The 22686-nt window shown below is 29.8% G+C and overlaps 1 protein-coding gene across 2 annotated transcripts in view; it reads left to right on the forward strand.

Annotated features, from left to right (window-relative positions):
- Positions 1-22686, forward strand: part of LOC143639791 (lysine-specific demethylase 6A-like) — a 207952-nt gene that overhangs the window by 148161 nt on the left and 37105 nt on the right. For both annotated transcript variants that reach the window (XM_077107851.1, XM_077107852.1), the window contains 8 exons: positions 1775-2553; positions 6112-6241; positions 7555-7660; positions 8245-8450; positions 17618-17682; positions 17756-17830; positions 18568-18716; positions 21950-22064. In XM_077107851.1, coding sequence (XP_076963966.1) covers positions 1775-2553; positions 6112-6241; positions 7555-7660; positions 8245-8450; positions 17618-17682; positions 17756-17830; positions 18568-18716; positions 21950-22064 — 1625 coding nt within the window. The remainder of the gene's footprint in view (positions 1-1774; positions 2554-6111; positions 6242-7554; positions 7661-8244; positions 8451-17617; positions 17683-17755; positions 17831-18567; positions 18717-21949; positions 22065-22686) is intronic.

Genomic DNA, 22686 nt, shown 5'->3' on the forward strand with positions numbered 1-22686 from the left:
TAAACTTGTGTCCATAGACAATAGGTTTCTATTATACGACTACTGATTTTTGTGTGAGTTAAGGAACACTTTTAAACTTACAATCAGGTTCTCCAGTTTCTCTTTGCTTTCACCACACAGTGAACTTCAAATATAAGAATTGGTAATTCAGAATGCTTTGCTCTGTAGCAGAAGAAACAATAAAATTGTTTACACCTTCTGATAGTTTAAGAGTAAATTTTGACGATAATTAGTAAATTTTGAAAATATTATATTTATTTAATAAGAATTTTTTATTGCCAAGTTTATTCTTTATTTCCTTAAACATTGACATTCTGTGCCATTTTGCATGAATCCAGTTTTTTAAAATTATGTATATATGTACTACATATATATGTATATATATTTCTGATTAGAAACATTTTGGTATTTCATGATCTTTTCAGTTTTGCATACCACCAAATTTTAGAGTATATATAACTTGTGACTATAATTTTTTTAAATCAAAGCTTGTTTCTGACAATTGCCCCTTTATAACAAAGCAAAAAGACTTTTATCTTGCTTCTAAATAAATTCTCAATTCACAAAGCAATCATTCGAATGTGTTCTCTGGCCTTTCTGAAGTTCCACTAAATATTGGTATTGAAAGTTAAGAATATGTTAATATGTGGGTGGGGGTTGTGGCTCAGTAGTAGAACAGTTGTCTGACGTGTGAGGCTCTGGGCTTGATCCTCAGAACCACAGATAAATAAAAAAGTAAGTAAATAAATAAGGTTCATTGACAACTAAAAAATATTTTTTAAAAAAAGAATATGTTAATATGTAATTACAGTTTTACCCCAATAGTTTTTGTATATCAGTAGTTGTTTATTTGGGGAAATTATTAGATTATTGTTGCAGTATTCCCTTATTTAGGAAGTATTCCTGAGAAATTAATTTATTAGTTATTTTGGAATTAAATATGAATTATCATAATGAAGTTTACAACATCAGGCAAATTTTGGATAAAAATTGCTTAATTGATTTATATTTTCAGTCTATGAATTAACTTTTCTCTTCATCTAAAACACAATATTATTATCTATAGTAGACTGCTTTTTAAAAATTACTGAACAGTTTTAGTATATTCTCCTAATTTAAGAAAAGAACAATTATCTGATCATTAGTTGGGGACATTGCATTTAGAATGTCTTTACCTCTTTGGGTGATTTTGAGAGTAGAAATTCTTAAATAAGTTATTACTAAATATATTCTGAGATTTAGCATTTTTGCTTTTGAGGATTATTGCTATATCTATATTATAACTTTCCTGATAATTTTAAAAGTTTACTAAATATAATTTGTATGTTAAACTTACTGTAAATCACATTGACTTATCTTTTGTGTTCATGACTAGGTTAATGGCCATGAATAACTTTCTCCACTTAAATCTAAATATAGAGACATATTTTTCTTGAGATGAATATTCAAATGTCAGAATGGAACCATGTAACATTCTCAAGTTATATGTGAGAAAAATTTCTGTTGCTATAATAAATGGAATTAAATTAAGTATCCCAATTAGATCATTTACTCTGAAATTACTCATCACTTTATTTTGGAGTTAAATTATTGATTTAGGTTTTGGTTTTAAATTACATTCCACATTTAGTTATTTATTTTTGGTGACTTTATTTTTACTTAAATTTTTAATCCTCATTGTTGTTCCGTATATGTATTTGGAGCTTTGCATAATTTAATATTTAAACCAATTTTACTTCTTTCCTTTTTTTTTTTTTTTTTTTTTTTTTTTTAGGGGCTTCATAAAGGTCAGAGTTCACATTTGGCAGGATCTAATGATGAACAACCTCTCTTTCCTACTGGGTCTACTCAGTATCTCCAGGCAGCTTGCACTAGTAGTCAAAATCAAAGTGGACCTCACACTCTGCCTAGAAATTCAGTACCACAGGGGGATGCTCTCAATCACTTCTCCTCTCATATTGCTACCTCAGGTGGACAAAAAGGTATTACCTTTACCAAAGAAAGCAAACCTTCAAGAAATAGATCCTTGGGGTCTGAAACAAGGAGGCAAGATGGAGATACATCTAATAGCTATGCTGGTGTCAAGGAACTTTCTAATCATGTACATCAGGCGGCAACAATTTCTATTTCCAGTCTTAACCATGGAGATTCTATATCACCAAATTTAATAATTACGGACAATCCTCAGCTTTCTGCCTTGTTAATTGGAAAAGCCAATGACAGTGTGGGCCCTGGAACTTGTGAAAAAGTCAATAATACTCATCCAGCTATTCATACAAAGACTGATAATTCTGTTGCCTCTTCACCTTCTTCAGCCATTTCCACAGCTACACCATCTCCAAAGTCGACTGAGCCAACTAGCACACACAGTATTACCAGCCTTAATAGTCCTCACAGTGGGTCACACACGATTAATGGAGAAGGGCTAGAGAATTCACAGAGCTCTACAAAAATAGATCTGCCTATAATTAACCTCAAATCTGATCCTCAGATTATACCATCAATGTCTGTATCCATATACTCCAGTTCAACAGAAGTTCTAAAGGCATGCAGGTTAGTGTGGGAAAGTTCATCAAAAAGTGAAAATGGGAGTTGGGGTTTAGCTCAGAGGTAGAGCACTTACCTAGCATGCATGAGGCAGTGGGTTCAATCCTCTGCACCATATAAAATAAAATACATTTTTATTTATAACTAAAAAAAATAAATATTTAACAAAAAAACGTGAAAATGGCTGACTGTTGGCCAGCTCAAAAGTCTTGATTTTTATCTTAAAAAACAAATGAAAATAGAATTTTGTTTTTTTGAAGTGTAGCAAGACCATATTACATATCTAAAATAATAATTTCATAAGGAACATTGTTATTTTATACTTTACCAGATGTCAGAAGCATATATTTATAAAGCATTACCTGACAGATTATGTGTTTGGTTAGTATTACTGACTTTTATTGATTATCAAAGTCATCAGCTTCAATGTGATTACCTTTTTCTGAGGATTCAAGAATTAATTTTTAAAAGGAAAAGGCAGAAGTGGAGGAGCAAAAAAGAGTGGGGAGTTGAAATCTGAAAACGGGGGATAAAATTATTCTTAGCCCAAGAAGTAACTAAGTGGTAAATGACAATCTTCCATCTAGTTGTTCTATGAGAACCAATTAGAAGAGTTGATAATGGTACCTGTTCTGAGCAGAAGTTTGTGAACCCAGAAAATGGAAAGGAACATCTTTTTAAGAATGTTAATTTTCCTGATAAGATGACTAAATCATTGATGAATTTATCTAAAGAGTATCTTTTATTTCTGTTGTAAACAAGAAAATGTAAATGAAAATTGAAGTTAGATATTTTAAAATTAACTATTTTAAAAAGCAGCTTTACATATTTATAGATTTCTACAATAAGCAACTTCCTGAGTCAAGAAGCTATATTAGAATGGAGTAAACTTAATCTTTCCCACTTAACTTAACCTACCTTAAACTTAACCTACCTTTTCTGCTGCTTCATTATTTGACTATTGGACTCTCTTGTTTTAAGGTTTAATTATATCTCTTGAACAATTTAGTGCACATATAATGGGAAGATAATTCTTTTTGTTGTCTGCAGGCCTATCCACTTGCATTAGGATTGGGTAGTATATATTTTAACAGGAAAAAAACCTGTATAATCAGTGACATAAATATCTTCTTTAGATCTGTCCTAATAAATAAGAATTATTAGATGTGATTGTTTGCACCATTTATGCAGATAATCCTTTAATTTTGTATTCCTAGTCAGTTTTTCTTTTCTTTTGCAATGGGGTCTGTTTTTGGTTCCAAAGCTGGTCTCAAACTCCTGACTCTTTACGTCAGCTTCTTTGGGTATACAGAATTTTTGTTTCTAATTTATTTTAAATCTGTCTTGTTTATTGATCTTGGTAGCAACATAGAAGTCTGTTTTTTTTAAGATTTATTATTGTAATTTGTAAAAATTCAAGTAATTGATTCGGCCGTGGGTCATTTTTTCCAGTACAATCTTTCTTTTTTGAAATAAGTATCTACATTTTCCCATTACTTTACTTTCCTATAAAAGTAAATTCATTTTTAAAATTCTGTTATATAACTGTAGAAATACAGTTCTAAAGTCATTATTTCCTAAGCTCTGTATTCATATTGAGGTATTAAATAAGCTTAACTTGGTCTCAAAATAAATTAGGTTAAGAAACTTTTCTAGTACAATTAAATACTTGATTCATATCCTGAGACACCTCAAAATATTATTAATCATATGTCAAACAATTACTAGGTGATTGTTGTGAGAACATTAGAGTTGAATGTACAGAAACTAAGATGACAATGACTTCACTAGGAAGTATAATGAAGTATGTAGTTTATTATTGACTGAAATGCATGATTTTATATATTATTATTCCTTCTAGCAACTGCAGTTATACAAAAAGTAGAGGCTGGGGTTGTGGCTCAGCAGTAGAGTGCTCCCATAGCACATGCAAGGCACTGGGTTCAATCCTCAGCACCATATAAAAATAAATAAATAAAACAAAGGTATTGTGTCCAATTACAACTAATATTAAAATAATAATATAAATTTAAAATATTTTTTTAAAAAAAGAGTAGCTGACGTATAGTTCAGCATTGAAGGCCATATTTTATTGTATAGAGACTATTATTGTCATGAAACTGTCCTAGTGACGATATTTGAATTGTCCTGTAAATAAAGTATTTTCTATTTTTTAAAAGTTATTTGGGAGATGGGGTTGTAGCTAGGTTGTGTTAAGAAATGTTGTACCTTTTATGGACTATTTAATATTATACCTTTTGAGGATACCTCAAAAGGTATAATATTAAATAGTCCATAATAGTACATTTCAAGCCCTACTTTTTATTAGCCCAATATCAAAGATCTTATAGGAATTTTTCTGTGCAGAAAATCCAACAAAGCAGTGATAAATTTTCTTCAAAATTTGATTGTTCTATAAATTGAAATGAAAGACACAATTTCTTCAGAAGCAAATGCAATTAGTGATTTTTTTTCACTTTTCAAAATAAAGATTCTTGTCTGCAATCTTAGTATTTTAAAGCTCTTTTCCTTTGATGTTTTAACATGTTGATTCTTTAAAATTTTAATAATTAGCTAAGGCATTTTGAATCATTTGAAAGGCTTGTTTTCTGAATTTGTTAAAATGTTAAGGCTTTAGGGGTTGTGCTTGTAGTAATGAGTGCTTGCCTAGCTTGTGTACAGCACTGGGTTTGATCCCCAGCGCCACATTAAAAACAAATAAATAAAATAAATAAATACATTGTGTCCATCTACAACTAAAAAATAAATTTAAAAAAGTATTAAGTATTTAGAAATATTCTTACATTGCTTATACCTTAAGAAGAATTGAGTTTGATAGTGATTCTTATCACATTTTATGAATTTGTTATTTAGTAAGTGTGATACTTTTCAGTAAAGGACGAAATTATTCAGATACCATTAAGTAATAACTATATATATATATATATATACATATATATATATAAATATGAGGATGAGTAGCGTATTTTTATATCTTCTTAAAAATCATTGTAATTTATAAGTTTTGGAATTGTGCTGAACATATTAGCCAGGTAATACATAGAAAATAAGTTTTGAAAAGAAAGAACTAGTGAATTGCTGGGTTTAGAAGTTGTCACAAAGATATTTTGGAAATAATTAGTGAAATGTGTTGTTAAAAAATTATCTGTTGTCATTATTACTGATATCTAAACCTTTTGGACAAGTATTTTAATATTTAATGGAGAGAATTTGACCATAGAATGAGTTAGAAAAATTAAGATATAAATTTTAAAAATAATTATAATAGATAAAATAATAAATTAAAAAATTATATTGAAAAATATTTGTGAGGTTTATAGTATATTTTAAATAAAAGATAAAAGGAATCAAAGTGAATATTTTGTGTAGTTAAAGAATCTAACTGAACATCTACTGAAATTAACAGCCATTCTCGAGTTTTTTATTGACTCAACCTGCCTCAGAATGATTGTATTTTTTATAAATGCTTTATATCTAACTTAACGCAGGTTTTTTCTATTTTCAAAGTAAGTATATTGCTGATTGCTTTTGCTTTTTTTAAAGGAATCTAGGGAAAAATGGCTTGTCTAATAGTCACATTTTGTTGGATAAATGTCCACCTCCACGACCACCAGCTTCACCGTACCCTCCCTTACCAAAGGAGAAGTTGAATCCACCCACTCCTAGTATTTATGTGAGTCTCAACTGATTAACTATAAATAAATCAAGTGTCTGAACTTGTCTGCCTTTAGAGGATAGATAAATTTTTAAATCAATTCAGATGCCTTGTAGGAAACATTAAATTTTTTTCACAGTCTGAATATTTTAAAAATATATTTATTTTCCAACGGATGATAAAAAAAGTGTTCTCATATATATGGTACACTCCTTTTTTTTCTTGATAAATATAAAGTTTTATTGAAACACAGCCTCATCAATTTCTTTACATTCTGCCTTCAATGTTAATTGCTGAAGGAAAAAGGTAGCTGAAAAAGTTAAAAAAAAAATACTTTCTTGTATCTGGCAAAGAAGTTTGTTGATCATTGGTATATTAAAAAATATTTTGTGAAGAAAAATTTTTAAATCTATTTTCAGATATTAACTGGGATTTTGAGAACCTCTAAAGATAGTTGTTTCAGTTTAAACATTTAGTAAATATGTTTTTAAATCTGCATTGCATGACTTAATAATTGTGTGAACCTTAAAAATTCATTCAGTTTAGGCCTTTTTAATCAAAGAATTTTTCTACTTCCAAAAAGGGTAGTTGAGAATGAAAATGATAAGGAATGTTATTAAAAAGTTTACCAAAATATAGTAGGTATTTCAAATTTTGAATTTGAAACTACCTACCATTTTTTAATGTCATCAATGTAAGTATTTGATCCAGAAAGTTGAATTGAAATTCAGATAATAAAAATTCAGACAATATTTGTGTTTTTCTCCTGATGAGTTTGAGCCTTTCATTGTTTCATTAACTTTCCTAGTCAAAAAAGAAAAAAATCCTAGGCTAAGAAGTGAAGATACAGACCTTAGAATGAACTTAAATTTATAAGTGGATTTGTGAGATTTAGCTTTTTCTCTATCAGACATTATCTTAATTCCTTACCCAATTAAAATTAGATAACTTTTAGAGAAGGATAGAAATAGAGACGAGATGATGTTTTCATCAAATTTTGAAGAAATAAATACAAAAAGATTTGTATTCTTTTTATTTCTCTATTTCTCTAAGTAATAGAAGTACACTTGGAAAGTATACTTGGGGAATACTTGAAAAGCTAAAATATTTAAATGTCATTTTATGAATCTTTGATGAAAGAGGTGAAGGACATTAAAACATTTAAATATATTTCTTTAAAATAGAAATTTACAGAGTTGTTTCCACAGTTTTTTGAAAAGACTAGTATGTAGTCTAGACTTTATAAACTGTTGAGTTGGTTGAAAAATGACATGAATTTGCAGAATAATAGTCATTTTCCTGAGACCTAACAATACATTTTAATTTTATAGTTGGAAAATAAGCGCGATGCTTTCTTTCCTCCATTACATCAATTTTGTACAAACCCAAAAAACCCTGTAACAGTAATACGAGGCCTCGCTGGAGCTCTTAAGTTAGGTAAGCATTTAAGTTGAACAAGAAACGTTTCAATTAAGACACAAATAGAAGAGCACCAGTAGAAACTTGCTGATTTATTTTTACCATTTTGAATTTTTATTTTAATTCTGTCACTGTTTTTATTTATCTCTGTTTCTCTCTCTTCCAATCTCTGTCTTTATCTTTCCTGCTGTCTGTCTCATTAAAATTTTGATAGTTTTTAAAACAATCATTTGTTTTAAGAAAGTCTGTCTATGTGGAATTTGGGCATAAATATTTTTAATGTATAATGTTAGTGATATTGGTTATTGGCAATTTCTACAGTGAAGTTTAAATTGAGTACCAGTTATGAAACACAAAAAATTAATTTTATTATATAAATTTTTATATGAAATATACAGAGCATTTAATTCTGCTTATAAACACCATAACTCATTTGTTAAACTGATAGTTATATCCAGGTTCTACTGTGAAAATCTGGTACCAAATGACTTTTTTTTAAGGAAAACTAATGGAACTACACAAAGATAAATTTTTAAAGGATTTTGAATTTTTATTGTACTGAAAATTATTTTATTCACTAACAAAACTTATTTTTTATGAAGATCTTGGACTTTTCTCTACCAAAACTTTGGTAGAAGCTAATAATGAACACATGGTAGAAGTGAGGACACAGTTGTTGCAACCAGCAGATGAAAACTGGGATCCCACTGGTACAAAGAAAATTTGGCGTTATGAAAGTAATAGATCACATACCACAATTGCTAAGTATGCACAGTACCAGGCCTCTTCCTTCCAGGAATCATTGAGAGTAAGTTTGTTTGGTTTTACTCCTTCCATTTTATAGAGCACATTACTTTTGTAACTACTTGGTGTTTACTATTGTGTTTTATAAATACTTATAACTTAAACCTTATTAAACTAAAATTTAAACGAGGTTATGGTTAATAATACATGTATACATAGAAAAAATTATTATCTAGTATCTATTTTGATTATTGAATATTTTCATTTAAAATTATAAACTAATCCTACATTATAGTTGGGAGAATGATAATAATAATGTGAAGAAAATTTGGAGGCAGCTCAAATGTTCACTCAACCAATGAAGAAATGTTTCATTTTGTGTATACACACGCACACACACACACACACACACACACGTGCGCGAACACTCGCACCATCATCTCATGGCTTTAAAGTAAATTTCCTTCATTATTTGTAGTATTGAGGTCTTTTATTGCATTGGCTACTGGATATCTTCTTTGGAGAAATTTGCATATTAATTTTCAGCCTGATTATCTGTTATTTTATTGTTGAGTTTAGAAGTTTTTTGGGTTTTATTTTTAATTATTATTTAGTTGTAGTTGGACACAACACCTTTATTTTATTTATTTTTATGTGGTGCTGAGGATTGAACCCAGGGCTTCGAATGTGCTAGGCGAACGCTCTACCCCTGAGCCACAACCCCAGCTCAGTTTAGAAGTTTTTATAGATTATGAATATTATTCTGTATAAGATATGATTTTGAAAGTATTTTCTCCCATTTTGTTGGCCATTTCACTTTTTGGTAGTGCTTTTTGATGCACATATTTTAAATTTTTGGTGGTGTTTAATTTATTTATCTTTTCTTTTGTTTTCTGTGCTTTGAAGTCTAAGCATCATTGCCAAATTCATATCACAGAGCTTTTCCACTATTCTTACAGTTTTGTAACACTGAAAATAGGTATAGGGATTTATTTGAACCTAACAGAATGTTCTAACAATAAATCAGGCATCTGATATATTTTGAGTTAATTTTCCTATGTGGTCTAAAATAAGAGCTGTGCTTCATTCTTCTGCATATTAAAAGCCAGTTTTCTTAGTATCATTTATTGAAAAGACTTAACCTTTGCCCTATTCCATAAACTTAGAAGAGAGTCTTTGAACTTTTTGTGAGTATGCTATTATCTCTGGTGCTTTCCCAAAATTGTCTTTATTGGTTGAAAATATTTCCTTTTAAATAAGATTATTGATTAATTTTCATATTGTATCATCCTTGATTTTCAGGAAAAAAAGAATTTGGAGCATGGCATATAATCTTTTTTGATGTGTTGCTAAATTCAATTTACTAATATTTGTATTAATAAGTTTAATAAACATTGCAGTATAGTTTTCTAGTGTCTTTATCTCTAGTGTAAAACTGCCTCATAGGATTAATTGGAAATTGTTTCCTCCTCTTTAATTTTTAAAAAATTTTTAATAGCAGGTAAAAACTATCCCAGTCTTTCGAACTATCCCTAGAAGGGTTAGAATTGTGCATATAGACTCTTCTATTTCTGGTTTGTGGGGCAGATAATTAACTAAGTTGTCAAAACCTCCAGAGCAGCACTGTTATTCATATGCCTGACCAGGAGTAGGATAAGAACAAGTAAAGACACCATAGGATTTCCTTATGATTTTAACATGGCTTTGTCTTGATTGTTTGCTTTTTTTGATGTAGATATGGGACTGTTTTCCACAGATACTAAACTTCTTTCAGGCTAGTTATAAGACTTTTTTCCATGAGAAAATAACATGGCCTTAAAATCTCTCTTATTACCATTTTCGCTTATGTCACCAGTTCCAGGTTTCTGTTTTATTGCTTTATTGAGATAATTTACACAGCATAAAATTCACCAATTTAGTTTTGTTTTATTCCATAGTACTGGAACTTAGGATCTCTTGTTGTTGTTGTTGTTGTTTTGTTTGTTTTTGGAACTGAGGGTCAAACCAAGAGATTTGCAAATGCAAGGCAGATACTTTGCCACTGAGCTATATCCCAGCCCTAATATCTCTTAAATGCTAGGCAAATGCTAAACATACATCCTGACCCTAATGGATCAATTTAAAATATACAGATCAAATATATTCATAGTTGTACAGCCATCATCATAATTATTGTTAGACATTCTGTTAGGTAGACATTCTGAAGGTATCTTGTTCTTTCTGTATTTATAGATTTGCCTAATTTGAATATTAATGTAAATGTATGCTATAATGTGTGTCATGAACAGTGTCTTTATTATTAACCTAAAAGTTTCAATGTATATTTATAGCATGTATCAAGAATTTGTTTCTTTTTTATTACTAAATAATATTCCATTACTAAATATATATTCCATATATATCACTTTTGGAGAGTTGTCTTCAATCAGTTGACAGGATTCAGTTGCATTTGCTTTGTAACTATTCTTAATAATATTGTTCTTATTGTTCATATTTTTGATGCTCTTAGGTAATTATGTGGTAGAATTGCTAGGTGATGTGGAAACCCGGTGTTGATCACTTTAAGGAACTGCTAATTTGCTTTTAAAAATGGCTGCATCATTTTTTATTTCTAGTCTTAGTTTATAAGTGTCCATTTTTTCATCCTTTCTGCCACCTGTGTATTACCTTTTGATTTTAGCCACTGAAGTATTTGTGAAGTAACAGCTCTTACAATTTTGATTTGTATTTGCAAATAGGAAATAAATGCTGTTTATTAAGATTTTTTTTCATGGCTATATTGTCCGTGTAACATCTTTGTTGAAGTATATATTCTATTTTTTTAATCCATTGTTTAATTGGCTGTTTGTCTTTTGCTATTGATTGGTAATGGTCTTTCGGTATACTCTTATTACAATTCATTGACAAGTATTTAAAGTACATTTTTTTTTTCTGTTACAAGTTACTTTTCCATTTTTTTAATGATGTTCATTGAAGTATAGGTTTTAATTTTGTTAGTGTCTAATTTATTTGGCTTTCTGGGATTGCTGTTCTTTTTTTACCATCACTAAAAGTATATGCATAATACATGCTTTTGCAGATTTAGCAATGTTTTTCTTTTAAGAGTTTTCTTGTTATATCCTTTTATATTTAGGTTATTGATATATTTTGAGTTGAATTTACCACATGATATTAGGTTTAAGTCCAATTTCATTCTTTTCGTGTGAATTTCATCCATCATTTATTATAATTTCATTCATAATTTTGTCATCCTTGTGAAAACAATTTTTTATTGAGCATTTTTTTACTAGTGCTATGAAACTATTTAATTATTCAGAACTCATGTGTCAAAATATTCAGAAGTTCTAGGAAGAACATCTTCCCTATGTTCTTATCTTTGTTGTGTGATTTATAAAGGAAAGACAGAGTGATAAATAAAAATATAATCAGAAATAGAGCATCTTAACTTTTTTCATCTCTATATATACAGTAGGTATGTATATTGGTATGTGTATGCAGAGATACACTTCCTACTTTGAAATGTGTACCATTACTTTGCCAGTTGGTATTCCTAATTGATGTAGATAGTTCTGTTTCTTCCTGGTCTTATTTTAATTTGTTCATTTTCTTCTCATATTTGGGACAGGTAGAAGAATATACAGATTTCCATTTTATAGAGTAAGGCCAATATGAAAAGACTAAACAAGGCTTTTCAAAATAGACACACATATATATATATAATTCGTTTAACCCCAGTAGCACTGAGCTACTCCAAACCTCGATTTCTTCAATAGTTCTTTTAGTTTTATATAACATTAGGATTCATTTTTACATAATTATTCAATCCCAATATTTTTTCTTTCTCCCCTTTTTTCCTCCCCCCGTTCCCTTTCTTTAATGATCTTTCTGTTATTTACTTAATAGTTTATTATTCGCAGTTTCAGTGTTTTATTATTAAATGTACAAGATGGTAAGATTCATTTGCTAAATTCACATGTGTTTAGGAAAATTTGGTCATATTAAGTTTACTGTTCTTCCTTTATCCTGTCCCTTCTTCTCCCCCTCAATCTCCTTCAATTACTCTATTGATCTTTCTTCTATTTTAATGGATCCCCTACTTTTCTTTTCTGTTTTGTTCTTTCCTTTTTTCCTTACTCTGGACTAGATTCTGCATATCAGAGGAAACATTCAGCCTTTGACTTTTTGTGTGTGTGGCTTATTTCACTTAGCACAATGGTCTCCTGTTCTATCCATTTGATGAAGTGCCGTAATTTCATTTTTTTATGGCTGATTAATTCTCAATCTGTATACATATTATATATCGTTCATTCATTCACCTAGATTGCTGCTGTTAATTGTGCTGCTGTAAACATTGATAAAGCTGCATCAGTAGCATGCTTATTTTAGATCTTTTGAATAAATACCAAGGAGCAAAATAGCTGGGTCATATGATGGTTCCATTCTTAATTTTTTGAGGAATCTTCATGCTGCTTTCCAGATGGTTAAACTTATTTGCAATTCCACCAACAATATAAATAAACCTTTTTCTCCATATCCTTATCAACATTATTATTTGTATTCTTGAAATTGTCATTCTGACTAGAACAAGATGAAATTTTTGTGTTGTTTCTTTTTGCATTTTTTTATTGCTAGAGTTGAACATTTTCATATATTTATTGGCTATTTGTATTTTTTTTTGATAAGTATCTGTTTCTTTTCCTTTTTAGTGATTGGCCTATTTATTTTGTTGAGTTTTTTGTGGTATTTTGGATATTAATTCCCTATTGAAGAGCAGGTGGCAAAGATCTCCCATTCTTTAGCCTCTCTCTTTATATTCTTTTTTTTTATATTTAGTTTTTAGTTGGACACAATATATTTATTTATTTTTATGTGGTGGGCAGGATCGAACCTAGGGCTTCGCCCGTGCTAAGCAAACATTCTACTGCTGAGCCACAACCCCAGCCCCATCTCTCTTTATATTCTTATTTCCTTTGTTGTGCAAAAGCTTTTTAATTTCATGTATTGATTTTTTTTTTTATTTCTTCCACTTAAGAAATTTCATTAAGGAGGTTGATGTCTGTGCATATGTTGGAGTTTGGGTCTACATTTTCTTTTAACAGTTGCAGTGTTTTTTGTCTAATTCTTCAATTTCTTTTTTCAGTATTGTGTAATTTTCATTAAGATTAATATCCAAGTATTTTTGTTGTTGTTTAGAAATTATTTTATTTTATTTTAGAAATTATTTTATATTGCATAGTTTTCCTAATTTATTTTTAGCAGATTCATTAGTGAAGTACAGGAAAATGGTTGCTTTAGTAGGCTGATATTGTGTATTGATACTTTACTAAATTTGTTTATCAGTTTTAGAAGTCTTTTGGTGGAGTTTTTTGGATCTTCTAAATATAGGATCCATGAGCAAACACATCATTTGACTTTGTCTTTTAGTATTTATATCTATTTAATTTCCTTCTATTGTCTTGATTGCTCTGGCTAGAATTTTTAAGAACTATGTTGAAAGGAGTGACGAGAGTGGACATCATTGATTTATTCCTGTTGTTGGAGGAAATACATTCAGTTTTTCTCTATTTAATATGATATTGTCTCATATAGTCTTTACAATGTTAAGTAAGGTAAGTTTCTTCATGCCTAGTTTCTTTAGTGATTTAATACGAATGAGCGGTGTACTTTGTCAAATGGTTTTTCTTCATGTACTGAGATAAACACGTGATTCTTGTCCTTAGCTCTATTTCTGTGGTGAATTACATTTATTGATTTGACATGTTGAACCATACTTTCATGCTGAGGATGAAACCCAGTTAGGCATAGTACACCATATTCTTAATGTGTTTAATGAAAGAATTTTTCATATATTGACAGTGGTCTGAAATTTTCTTTTTTGTTCCTTTTCTGGTTTTGATATCAGGGTTACACTGGCTTCATAGGATAAATTTGTCAGTGTTAAACTCTTTGCTATTTTATGGGATAGTTTGAGAAGAATTGGTGGCATTTATTTCTTTAAAAGGTTTAGTAGAACTTGTTCAGCCCTGGGCTTTTCTTTGTAAAGCTTTTTGTAGCTGCTTCAGTTTCATTACTTGAGATTTTTTAGCTTATTGGATTTAAAAGTTTTCATATGAGTTTCTAATGAATCTCTTGATTTCAGTAGTGTCTGTGGTGATATTTGCCTTTTCTTCTCTAATTTTATTAACTTGGGTCTTCTCTTATTCCTTTGATTAGTTTGGTTAAGGGCTTATCAATTTTCTTTTTCTTTCAAAGAATCAACTCTGTTTCATTCTTCCTTTGTGCTTTTTGTTTTATTTTGCTTCATTCTCAATTTTATTGTCTTTGACTCTGATTTTGTTTGTCCCCCTTTCCTGGGGATTGAACTCAGCACCACTTATCACTGAACCACATCTCCAACCCATTTTTAATTTTTTTTTCTTTTTGATTTCTGAGATAGGACCTTGCTAAATTTCTGAGGCTGGCTTTGGACTTGTGATCCTTCTGCCTTAGCCTTCTGAGTATCTTTGTGTACTGCCATACCCAGCCCTTGTTCTGATTTTAATTATTTTCTATCTTCTACTGATTTTAGTGTTAATATGCTCTCCTTTTTCTAGGGCTGTAAGGTGTGACATTTGATTATTTATTTTTTACATTTCTTGTTTTGTTTTGTTTTTATAGGAACTCAGTGCTATAAACTTTCCCGTTATAACTACCTTCACACTCTTCCAGAGATTTTGACATGTTTTATCATTGTTCTTATTTGTGTCTAAGAATTTTTTTTGTCTCCTCTGATTTTTTCTGCTATCCATTCAACATTCAAAGGTTATTATTTCATTGCTAGGTTAGAATGGTTGCTGTTTTGTTTTTATTCTCTTGTTGATTTCTAGTTTCATTGTTTTATGATCTGATAGAATGCAAGGAATTACAGTTTTTGTTGTTGTTGTTGTGTATGTGAATATTTGCTTTGTGACCTAAAATATGATCTTTTTCAAAAAATGTTTCATGTGCCACTGAGAAGAAAGTGAGTCATGTTGTAAATGGATGAAATATTGTTTAGATGTCAACTAGGTATACTAATTCATAACATTTTTTAGTTCTGAAGAATCTTTACTTATCTGGATAATCTAGCTAATAGAGAAGTGTATTGAAATCACCTAGTATTTTTGTATTGTTTTTTTTTTTAATTGTTAATTTTTAGAAGAGTTTGTTTTACGTAAGTAGAAACACTGTTGTTTGGGACATAAATATTTATAATCATTGTATCTTGTTGTTGGATGATTTTCTTAACCATCTCTTGATTTTGCATGTCTTTGACTTTTCCTATTAATTGTGACTTGTAGTCTACTTTGTCTGATTTGAGAATAGCCAACTTTCCTGGCCTTTGGATCTACCAATCTGTGTATTTTGTTTGAAGAGTTTAAACTATTTACATTCAGTTCTTCAAGAGAGATGATTTTTATTTTCTGCCATTTTAATTTCTTTCTAATGGTTAATTTAGATTTGATTCTCCTTTAATTTTTTTCCTAGTGCATATCATTGAAATGTAGGGTTTTTTCTCCTTCTTCATGAAATATTATGTTTTATAGTACAGACATAGTAATTATGAATTATTTTAGTTTCTACGTTTCATGAAAGTTTTATTTCATCTTAAGTTGTGAAGAATAATTTAACCAGATATAGTAATCTTGGTGGTATGTATTATTCTTGGATTTTATTTTAGGAGTTGGATTCAGAAATAAGTTGAAATTTGAATTAGTTTACCTCTAAATATAATCTGCCATTTTTATTTTACAGCTTTTAAAATTCTCTCCTAATTCTGTATATTTGGCATTTTTTCATTTTAATATGTTTTAGAGAGGACTTCTTTTGGTCTTGCTTATCAGAGTTCTTTATAATTTTGTATTTAGATTTTCATTTGATTTCTAAGATTTGAAAGATTTTATAATATTATGTTATTGAAATATCATGCTTTTCTTGAGTTTGTTTTTTGAAGCCTTAATCTACCCCAGTGATTCTTAAATCTGGTTTCTTGAATATGCTGGAATGGTCTCTTAACATCTTTTCTTTATGGTTAACATTATTTTTAAGATTACATACTTTGTTTTTATGACAAGCTATATTCAGAGTCACCTAATCTATTACTGTTACTTTCCGTTGAATTTTAAATTTGATTTCTTGACTTTCATTTCCAGGATTTCTGTTTGGTTCCTTTTACAGAGTCTCTTTTTTCTAAAATGATCTTTCTTTCACTTTCTGTATTTTCTAAATTCACTCTTTACACTGTTTAGCACAATGAACATTAACTGTGAACTTTGTAAATTCTTCCTCTGACATTTATTCTTCTTTCATGTTGACAGAGTTAATTGTTGAAGCATTTTTTTGGTCACCCACATTCCATATCAGCTGTGCCTTCATTCCCTCCTTTCCATGCTGCACAGAAATTAGAGATCCCTCCCTGGTTCCTCTCCATCATCTTACCTATTCCTCAAAACAAGCCTTTTTTTTTTTTTTTTCTTTTCCCTAGTTTGTATGGACAGCATGCCTTTATTTTATTTGTTTATTTTTATGTGGTGTTAAGGATCGAACCCACTACTTTACACATGCTAAGTAAGCACTCTGCCACTGAGCAACAACCACAATCCAAAACTTGCCTTTGTGATGTTAAAATAGAATATTAGTTCTCCATTTCTGGTATTTTTTAACAACTTTTCCCTAACAATTTGCCTATAAATGTTGTTTATTTTTAGTTCTGTCTTTAATTCCCAGGACATCTGTAAAAGTTACATTTCTTTGTCACTTAGAAACTTTGGCCAAAGGAAAATTAGAATAGGTTTTTGCTTTTCTTGTAAATTAGTACAATACCAGAATTTCATAATATTAATTTGTGTCAATACAGAGGTTGAATACAAAGTCAGTGCAATTTAACATTTCTTGGGTCTTTATTTAATTTGAAAATATTAAGAAATTGGAGGTATTTTCTACAAACTGTGCATGTATTTCTGTTTTTAAAATATGGACATTATATGAGTACTTTATTTATATGAGTACTTTATTCAGTTGCATTACAGTAATAATCTTTATAGGATACTAAATGTGAATTAAGTTTAATTAAAAAATTAAAAAATTAAAATTTAATTCAACTTAAAAAATTAAGAAATTGTAGGTATTTTCTACAAACTGTGCATGTATTGCTGTTTTTAAAATATGGACATTTATAGAATACTAAGTGTGAATCTTCTGCTTACTCTGTAGGAAGAAAATGAAAGGAAAACACAACTTAAAGACTATTCAGATAATGAATCCACATCTTCAGATAAGTAAGTAATTTTTAGCATCCACTCTGTATTTCTGTCTGAAAGGCATGGATCTAATACTTTCTCTTTTTTTAAGTTCTGGAAGGAGAAGAAAAGGACCTTTTAAAACCATAAAATTTGGGACCAACATTGACCTCTCTGATAACAAAAAGTAAGTTTATTAACTAAAGCAAAGGGGATTACAGAATTGAGAATTGCCTTCCTTCCTATTATTTCATTTAGTCATTATATTGTGTTGACATCTAAGTTTTGGATAAAATCTTTAAGACTCATATATTATTGTATAAGATCTTATAATTAGAATTTTTTCTTCTGGAAAAAACATACTAATTTACAAGCTTAAAAATAGAAAGTACAGGGTTGGGGATGTGGCTCAAGCGGTAGCACACTCGCCTGGCATGCGTGCGGCCTGGGTTCGATCCTCAGCACCACATACAAACAAAGATGTTATGTCTGCCAAAATCTAAAAAATAAATATTAAAATTTTCTCTCTCTCTTAAAAAAAAAATAGAAAGTACATTGTTTATTTCACTTATTAGGCTTTTATAAATTTATATGAGACTTTTTTTGGTGATCTCTATTTTAGGAGTTTTCTCTTTGAAAAAAGTTAAAACACTTTACTATTACTATTAAAATATTTCTATGTGTAACATCTTCTGATTGAATCATAAGAATTTGGATGGGGCTGGGTTGTGGCTCAGTGGTAGAGCACTTGATCAGCATGTGTGCAGCCCTGGGTTCAAACCTCAGTACCACATAAAATAAATGAATAAAATAAAGCTATAAAAATATTTAAAAAAAAAAAGAAGAAGAAGAATTTTGAGGACCTGATTAATTCTCACTAGTATTTGCAAAGAGTTTCACTTTCAATCTGTTATTTTATTGCAGGTGGAAGCTGCAATTACATGAGCTGACTAAACTTCCTGCTTTTGTACGTGTTGTATCAGCAGGAAATCTTCTAAGCCATGTTGGTCATACCATCCTGGGCATGAATACAGTTCAATTATATATGAAAGTTCCAGGGAGTAGAACACCAGGTGATTTTTATGAACTAATATATCTTATATAGTTGAAAAACTAAAGTTTAAATAAAAAAAACACACAGAATCAATATCTTTGCATTTATTTATTTACTTTCTTCTTTTAATTTGTTCTAATTAATTACATGACAGTAGAATGTCTTTTTGACATATCATACATAAATGGACTGTAACTTCTCATTCTTCTGGTTGTACATGATCCAGAGGTACACAAGTTGTGTAATCATATATGAACATAGGGTAATAATGTCCAATTTATTCTACTGTCCTTCCTACCCCCTTATCACTTCTTCTCCTTTTACTCCCCTCTGCAGAATTCAAATTACTTCTATTCTTTCCTAGCCCCCATGCTCTTATTGTGAATTAGCATCCACAGTCAGAGAAAACATTCAGCCTTTGGTTCTCTGGAATTGGCTTATTATGCTTAGCATAGTATTTTCCAGCTCCATCCATTTACCAGCATGTGCCCTAATTTCATTCTTCCTTATGGCTGAGTAATATTTCATTGTGAATACATTCCACATTTCTTTAACTTCTTTATTCATTAATCATTTGAAGAGCACCTAGGCTGGTTTCATGGGTTAGCTATAATGAATTGAGCTGCTATAAATATTTATGTGACTGTGTCACTGCAGTATGCTGATTTTAAGTGATTTAGGTATAAAACCAGGAGAGGAATAACAGAGTCAAATGGAGGTTCCATTCCAAGTTTTTTGAGAAATCTCCATAATTCTTTTCACAGTGGTCGCACCAATTTGCAGTCCTACCAGCAATGTATAAGTGTACCTTTCCCCCAACATTTTCACCAACATTTATTGTTGCTTATATTCTGATAATTGTCATTCTGACTGAAGTGCCATGAAATCTCAGTGTCGTTTTTGGTTTGCATTTCTCTAATTAATAGAGATGTTGGACATTTTTTCATTTATTTGTTGATCGATTGTATTGTGAAATGTCTGTTCAGATCCTTACCATTTATTGAATAGATTATATCTATTTATAATTACTAAAACTGAAATGATTTTTTTGAAGTTGTTTTTCTTTGTAATAAGTGTTTATAATTATAACTAATATCAGTATTATTTTGTTCCCTTAGGTGTAGAGAATAAAGTAATTAAAAAAATTAAACTGGGAAAGGAGCATTAAGTCCCTTACTGAGTAAAGGCCATAAATTATTATTCTATTGACTGCAAACTGTCAGGTGTTTCTAATTTTTTTTCACTACAGTTATTGTAACAAAGAACCACATTTTATCATGACCTTTTTTATTTGAACCATATGTGAAAAAAAATTTTGATAATACTTAAAATACAGTGTACTGCTGTTTTACTTATTTGTTCCTTTTTTTTCCCCCTTCATTTTTAAAAAAAATGATTTACAAAAACTATCTAAAGTAGTAGTCAACAGAATTCTTCTTTAAGAGCTAGGATAATCAAAAGTTTTTACTTGATATTTTCCAAATATATGTGAGACTTGATATGTTACAAATATATGTGAGAATGGGATTCTCGCTTGTTATATGCTGCAAATATACATAGAATGAAGATCTAGCTTGTTCTATTATTTTATAGAAACTGAAATTTGTAAAGAAATGAAAAATTGAGAATTTTTATTAATTTTGATCTGAGAATTTTTTTTCATCTTCAAAATAAGGTTACTTTAGTATAAATTTCACATGTAAGATCTCTTTAAACTATTTAATTTGGAAGTTTAATTAATTAGGAAAAATTTCAAAGGCTGCAACAAAATTTCCATGGCCAGCAATATTCAAATAACAGTGACAAATGGTGTTTTTTTTCTTGAGTCAGTTCAGAAAAATTTCGTCTCTGAGCTCTGAAGAATGCAGTGTAACTTCATAATAATAATGTTATCAATCTGTTGTTTGGTAGAAGAAGTGAGAATCAGCTTTCATTTCTGACAAAAGTCATGATATTGCTATTCAGTAGGTCTCTGAGAACATCATGTAAGAATATTTTTGCAAATCTGCCAATGAATAATACAGTTTGAGCACAAAAATTATAACCGTTAATTTTGAAAACCTTAAGTGAAATTGCATGTAATGAAAATGTATTCTTTTCATTAAAAATTTAGAGGAGGTAAAATATGATATCTTTTGTCAGAGTGTCTAAAATGTTTGGGATTTTTAGTTAAGTAAGGGAGTATTAGTATATTTTTCAACTTACGTTTCTATGGAACCTTAAGGAATTTCTTGACAGAAATCTGATATGTTTTGTTTGCTAGCTATAATTAAAAGAAACATTACTTTGGGTTGCTGTTCTATGTGAATTTTGTTTTGTTGTTGTTGTTGTTGTTGTTGTTACATAAATAAAAAATGGTATCTGTGTAATAGAGTTCACAATCTGAATGCTCTTGTGTGTTTAAAAAAATTCAGATTATTCATAGACCTTAAGATCAGATCATTATGTGGTACTTGTAGCTCTTCCAGTATGGGTAAGTGAATGGCCTTGCCTATAGTGTTCCAGCTACTCTCATTTTAATTTTTATTTATTTTTTGGTACTAGGGATTGAACCCAGAGGTATTGGCCCACTGAACTATGTTCTCAGCAACTTTTATTTTTTGCTGACTAAGTTGCCCAGACTGGCTTTAGATTTGTGATCCTCTTGTCTCCTCATCCTCTAGAGTTCCTGGGATTTCAGGTGTGCACCACCATGCCTTTCTCTAATTTTAATTTTTGGGGGGAAGGGGTACTAGGGATTAAACTCAGGGGCACTAGACCACTGAGTTCCATCCCCAGCCCTATTTTGTATTTTATTTAACACCTTACTTTTGCTGAGGCTGATATTGAACTCATGGCCCTCCTGCCTCTGCTTCCTGAGCACTGGGACTACAAACTTGCTCCATTATGCTCAGCTCTAATTTTAGTTTTTTAAAGCCTCAAACCATGAGCAGTATTATCCACTTACCCATGATGAAAGAGTCAACAGGTTTTTACCTTACATCAGGTTGGGATGTGATAGCACCTACAAAATGACTGAAACCCCATTTACATTTTGAAAACTTTCTTTTTTTAATTTATTAATTTTTGATACTATTTGTATCAAAATGAAAGGAAATCATAATTAGAAGGTATATATTGCATTTAATGTATTATTCTCACTTTTAGATGTCTCTTTTTCACTTAGTGTTCAAAATTCTCCAGTAAATTAAAGGCATTTTCTCCACTAAATTTTTACTATGATAATGACTTTAATTTTCTTTTACTTTTTAGGTCACCAAGAAAATAACAATTTCTGTTCTGTTAACATAAACATTGGCCCAGGTGATTGTGAATGGTTTGTTGTACCTGAAGATTATTGGGGTGTTCTGAATGAATTCTGTGAAAAGTAGGTTTCAGAAATTAAAGTTTCTTTTAATATATGATTGTGAAAAAAATGTTTTTTGTACCAGACAAAATACAAAGTTGAGTTTCTTCATAGAACTGCAGGATTTTTACTTTTTATTCAGCAGAAATTTTATTTTAAGTGACTTGATTTTAAATCAAAAAAAAAATTTTGTTACATGGGATACTTAAAGATATTTTAAAAACAGCCTCTAAATTAGTAATAGATAAAAATTGAGAATAGAAAGTAAACTCTTATTTTATGTTAGAGTTAAAAAATTGATGTAAACATGTTTTTGATAGATGTGTTTTAAGAAAAAAATAGGCTTTTTATAATTGTTTTTTTTAAATGATAAGAACTCTAAAATAAATTGTTCTATAGCTTGTTAATAACTTAGTTTTGTGTATTTTTGTGAGTCAGCCTCATAACATTATTATCAGTGCCTCATACAAGGGACTCTCATTAGTTTTTCAACGTTGACAGTGGAATTAGGGGGGGGGGAAATCTGTGTTGTATATACAACACCATGATAAAATGGGACAGAAGCCTTATAGTCATTCATATGTAAGATCTATTTTAAAATTAATTCAGATGTATATCACACAACAATTGTTTTGGTTTTGTT

This window comes from Callospermophilus lateralis, chromosome Y, assembly GCF_048772815.1.
Source record: "Callospermophilus lateralis isolate mCalLat2 chromosome Y, mCalLat2.hap1, whole genome shotgun sequence".
Lineage (NCBI taxonomy): Eukaryota > Metazoa > Chordata > Mammalia > Rodentia > Sciuridae > Callospermophilus > Callospermophilus lateralis.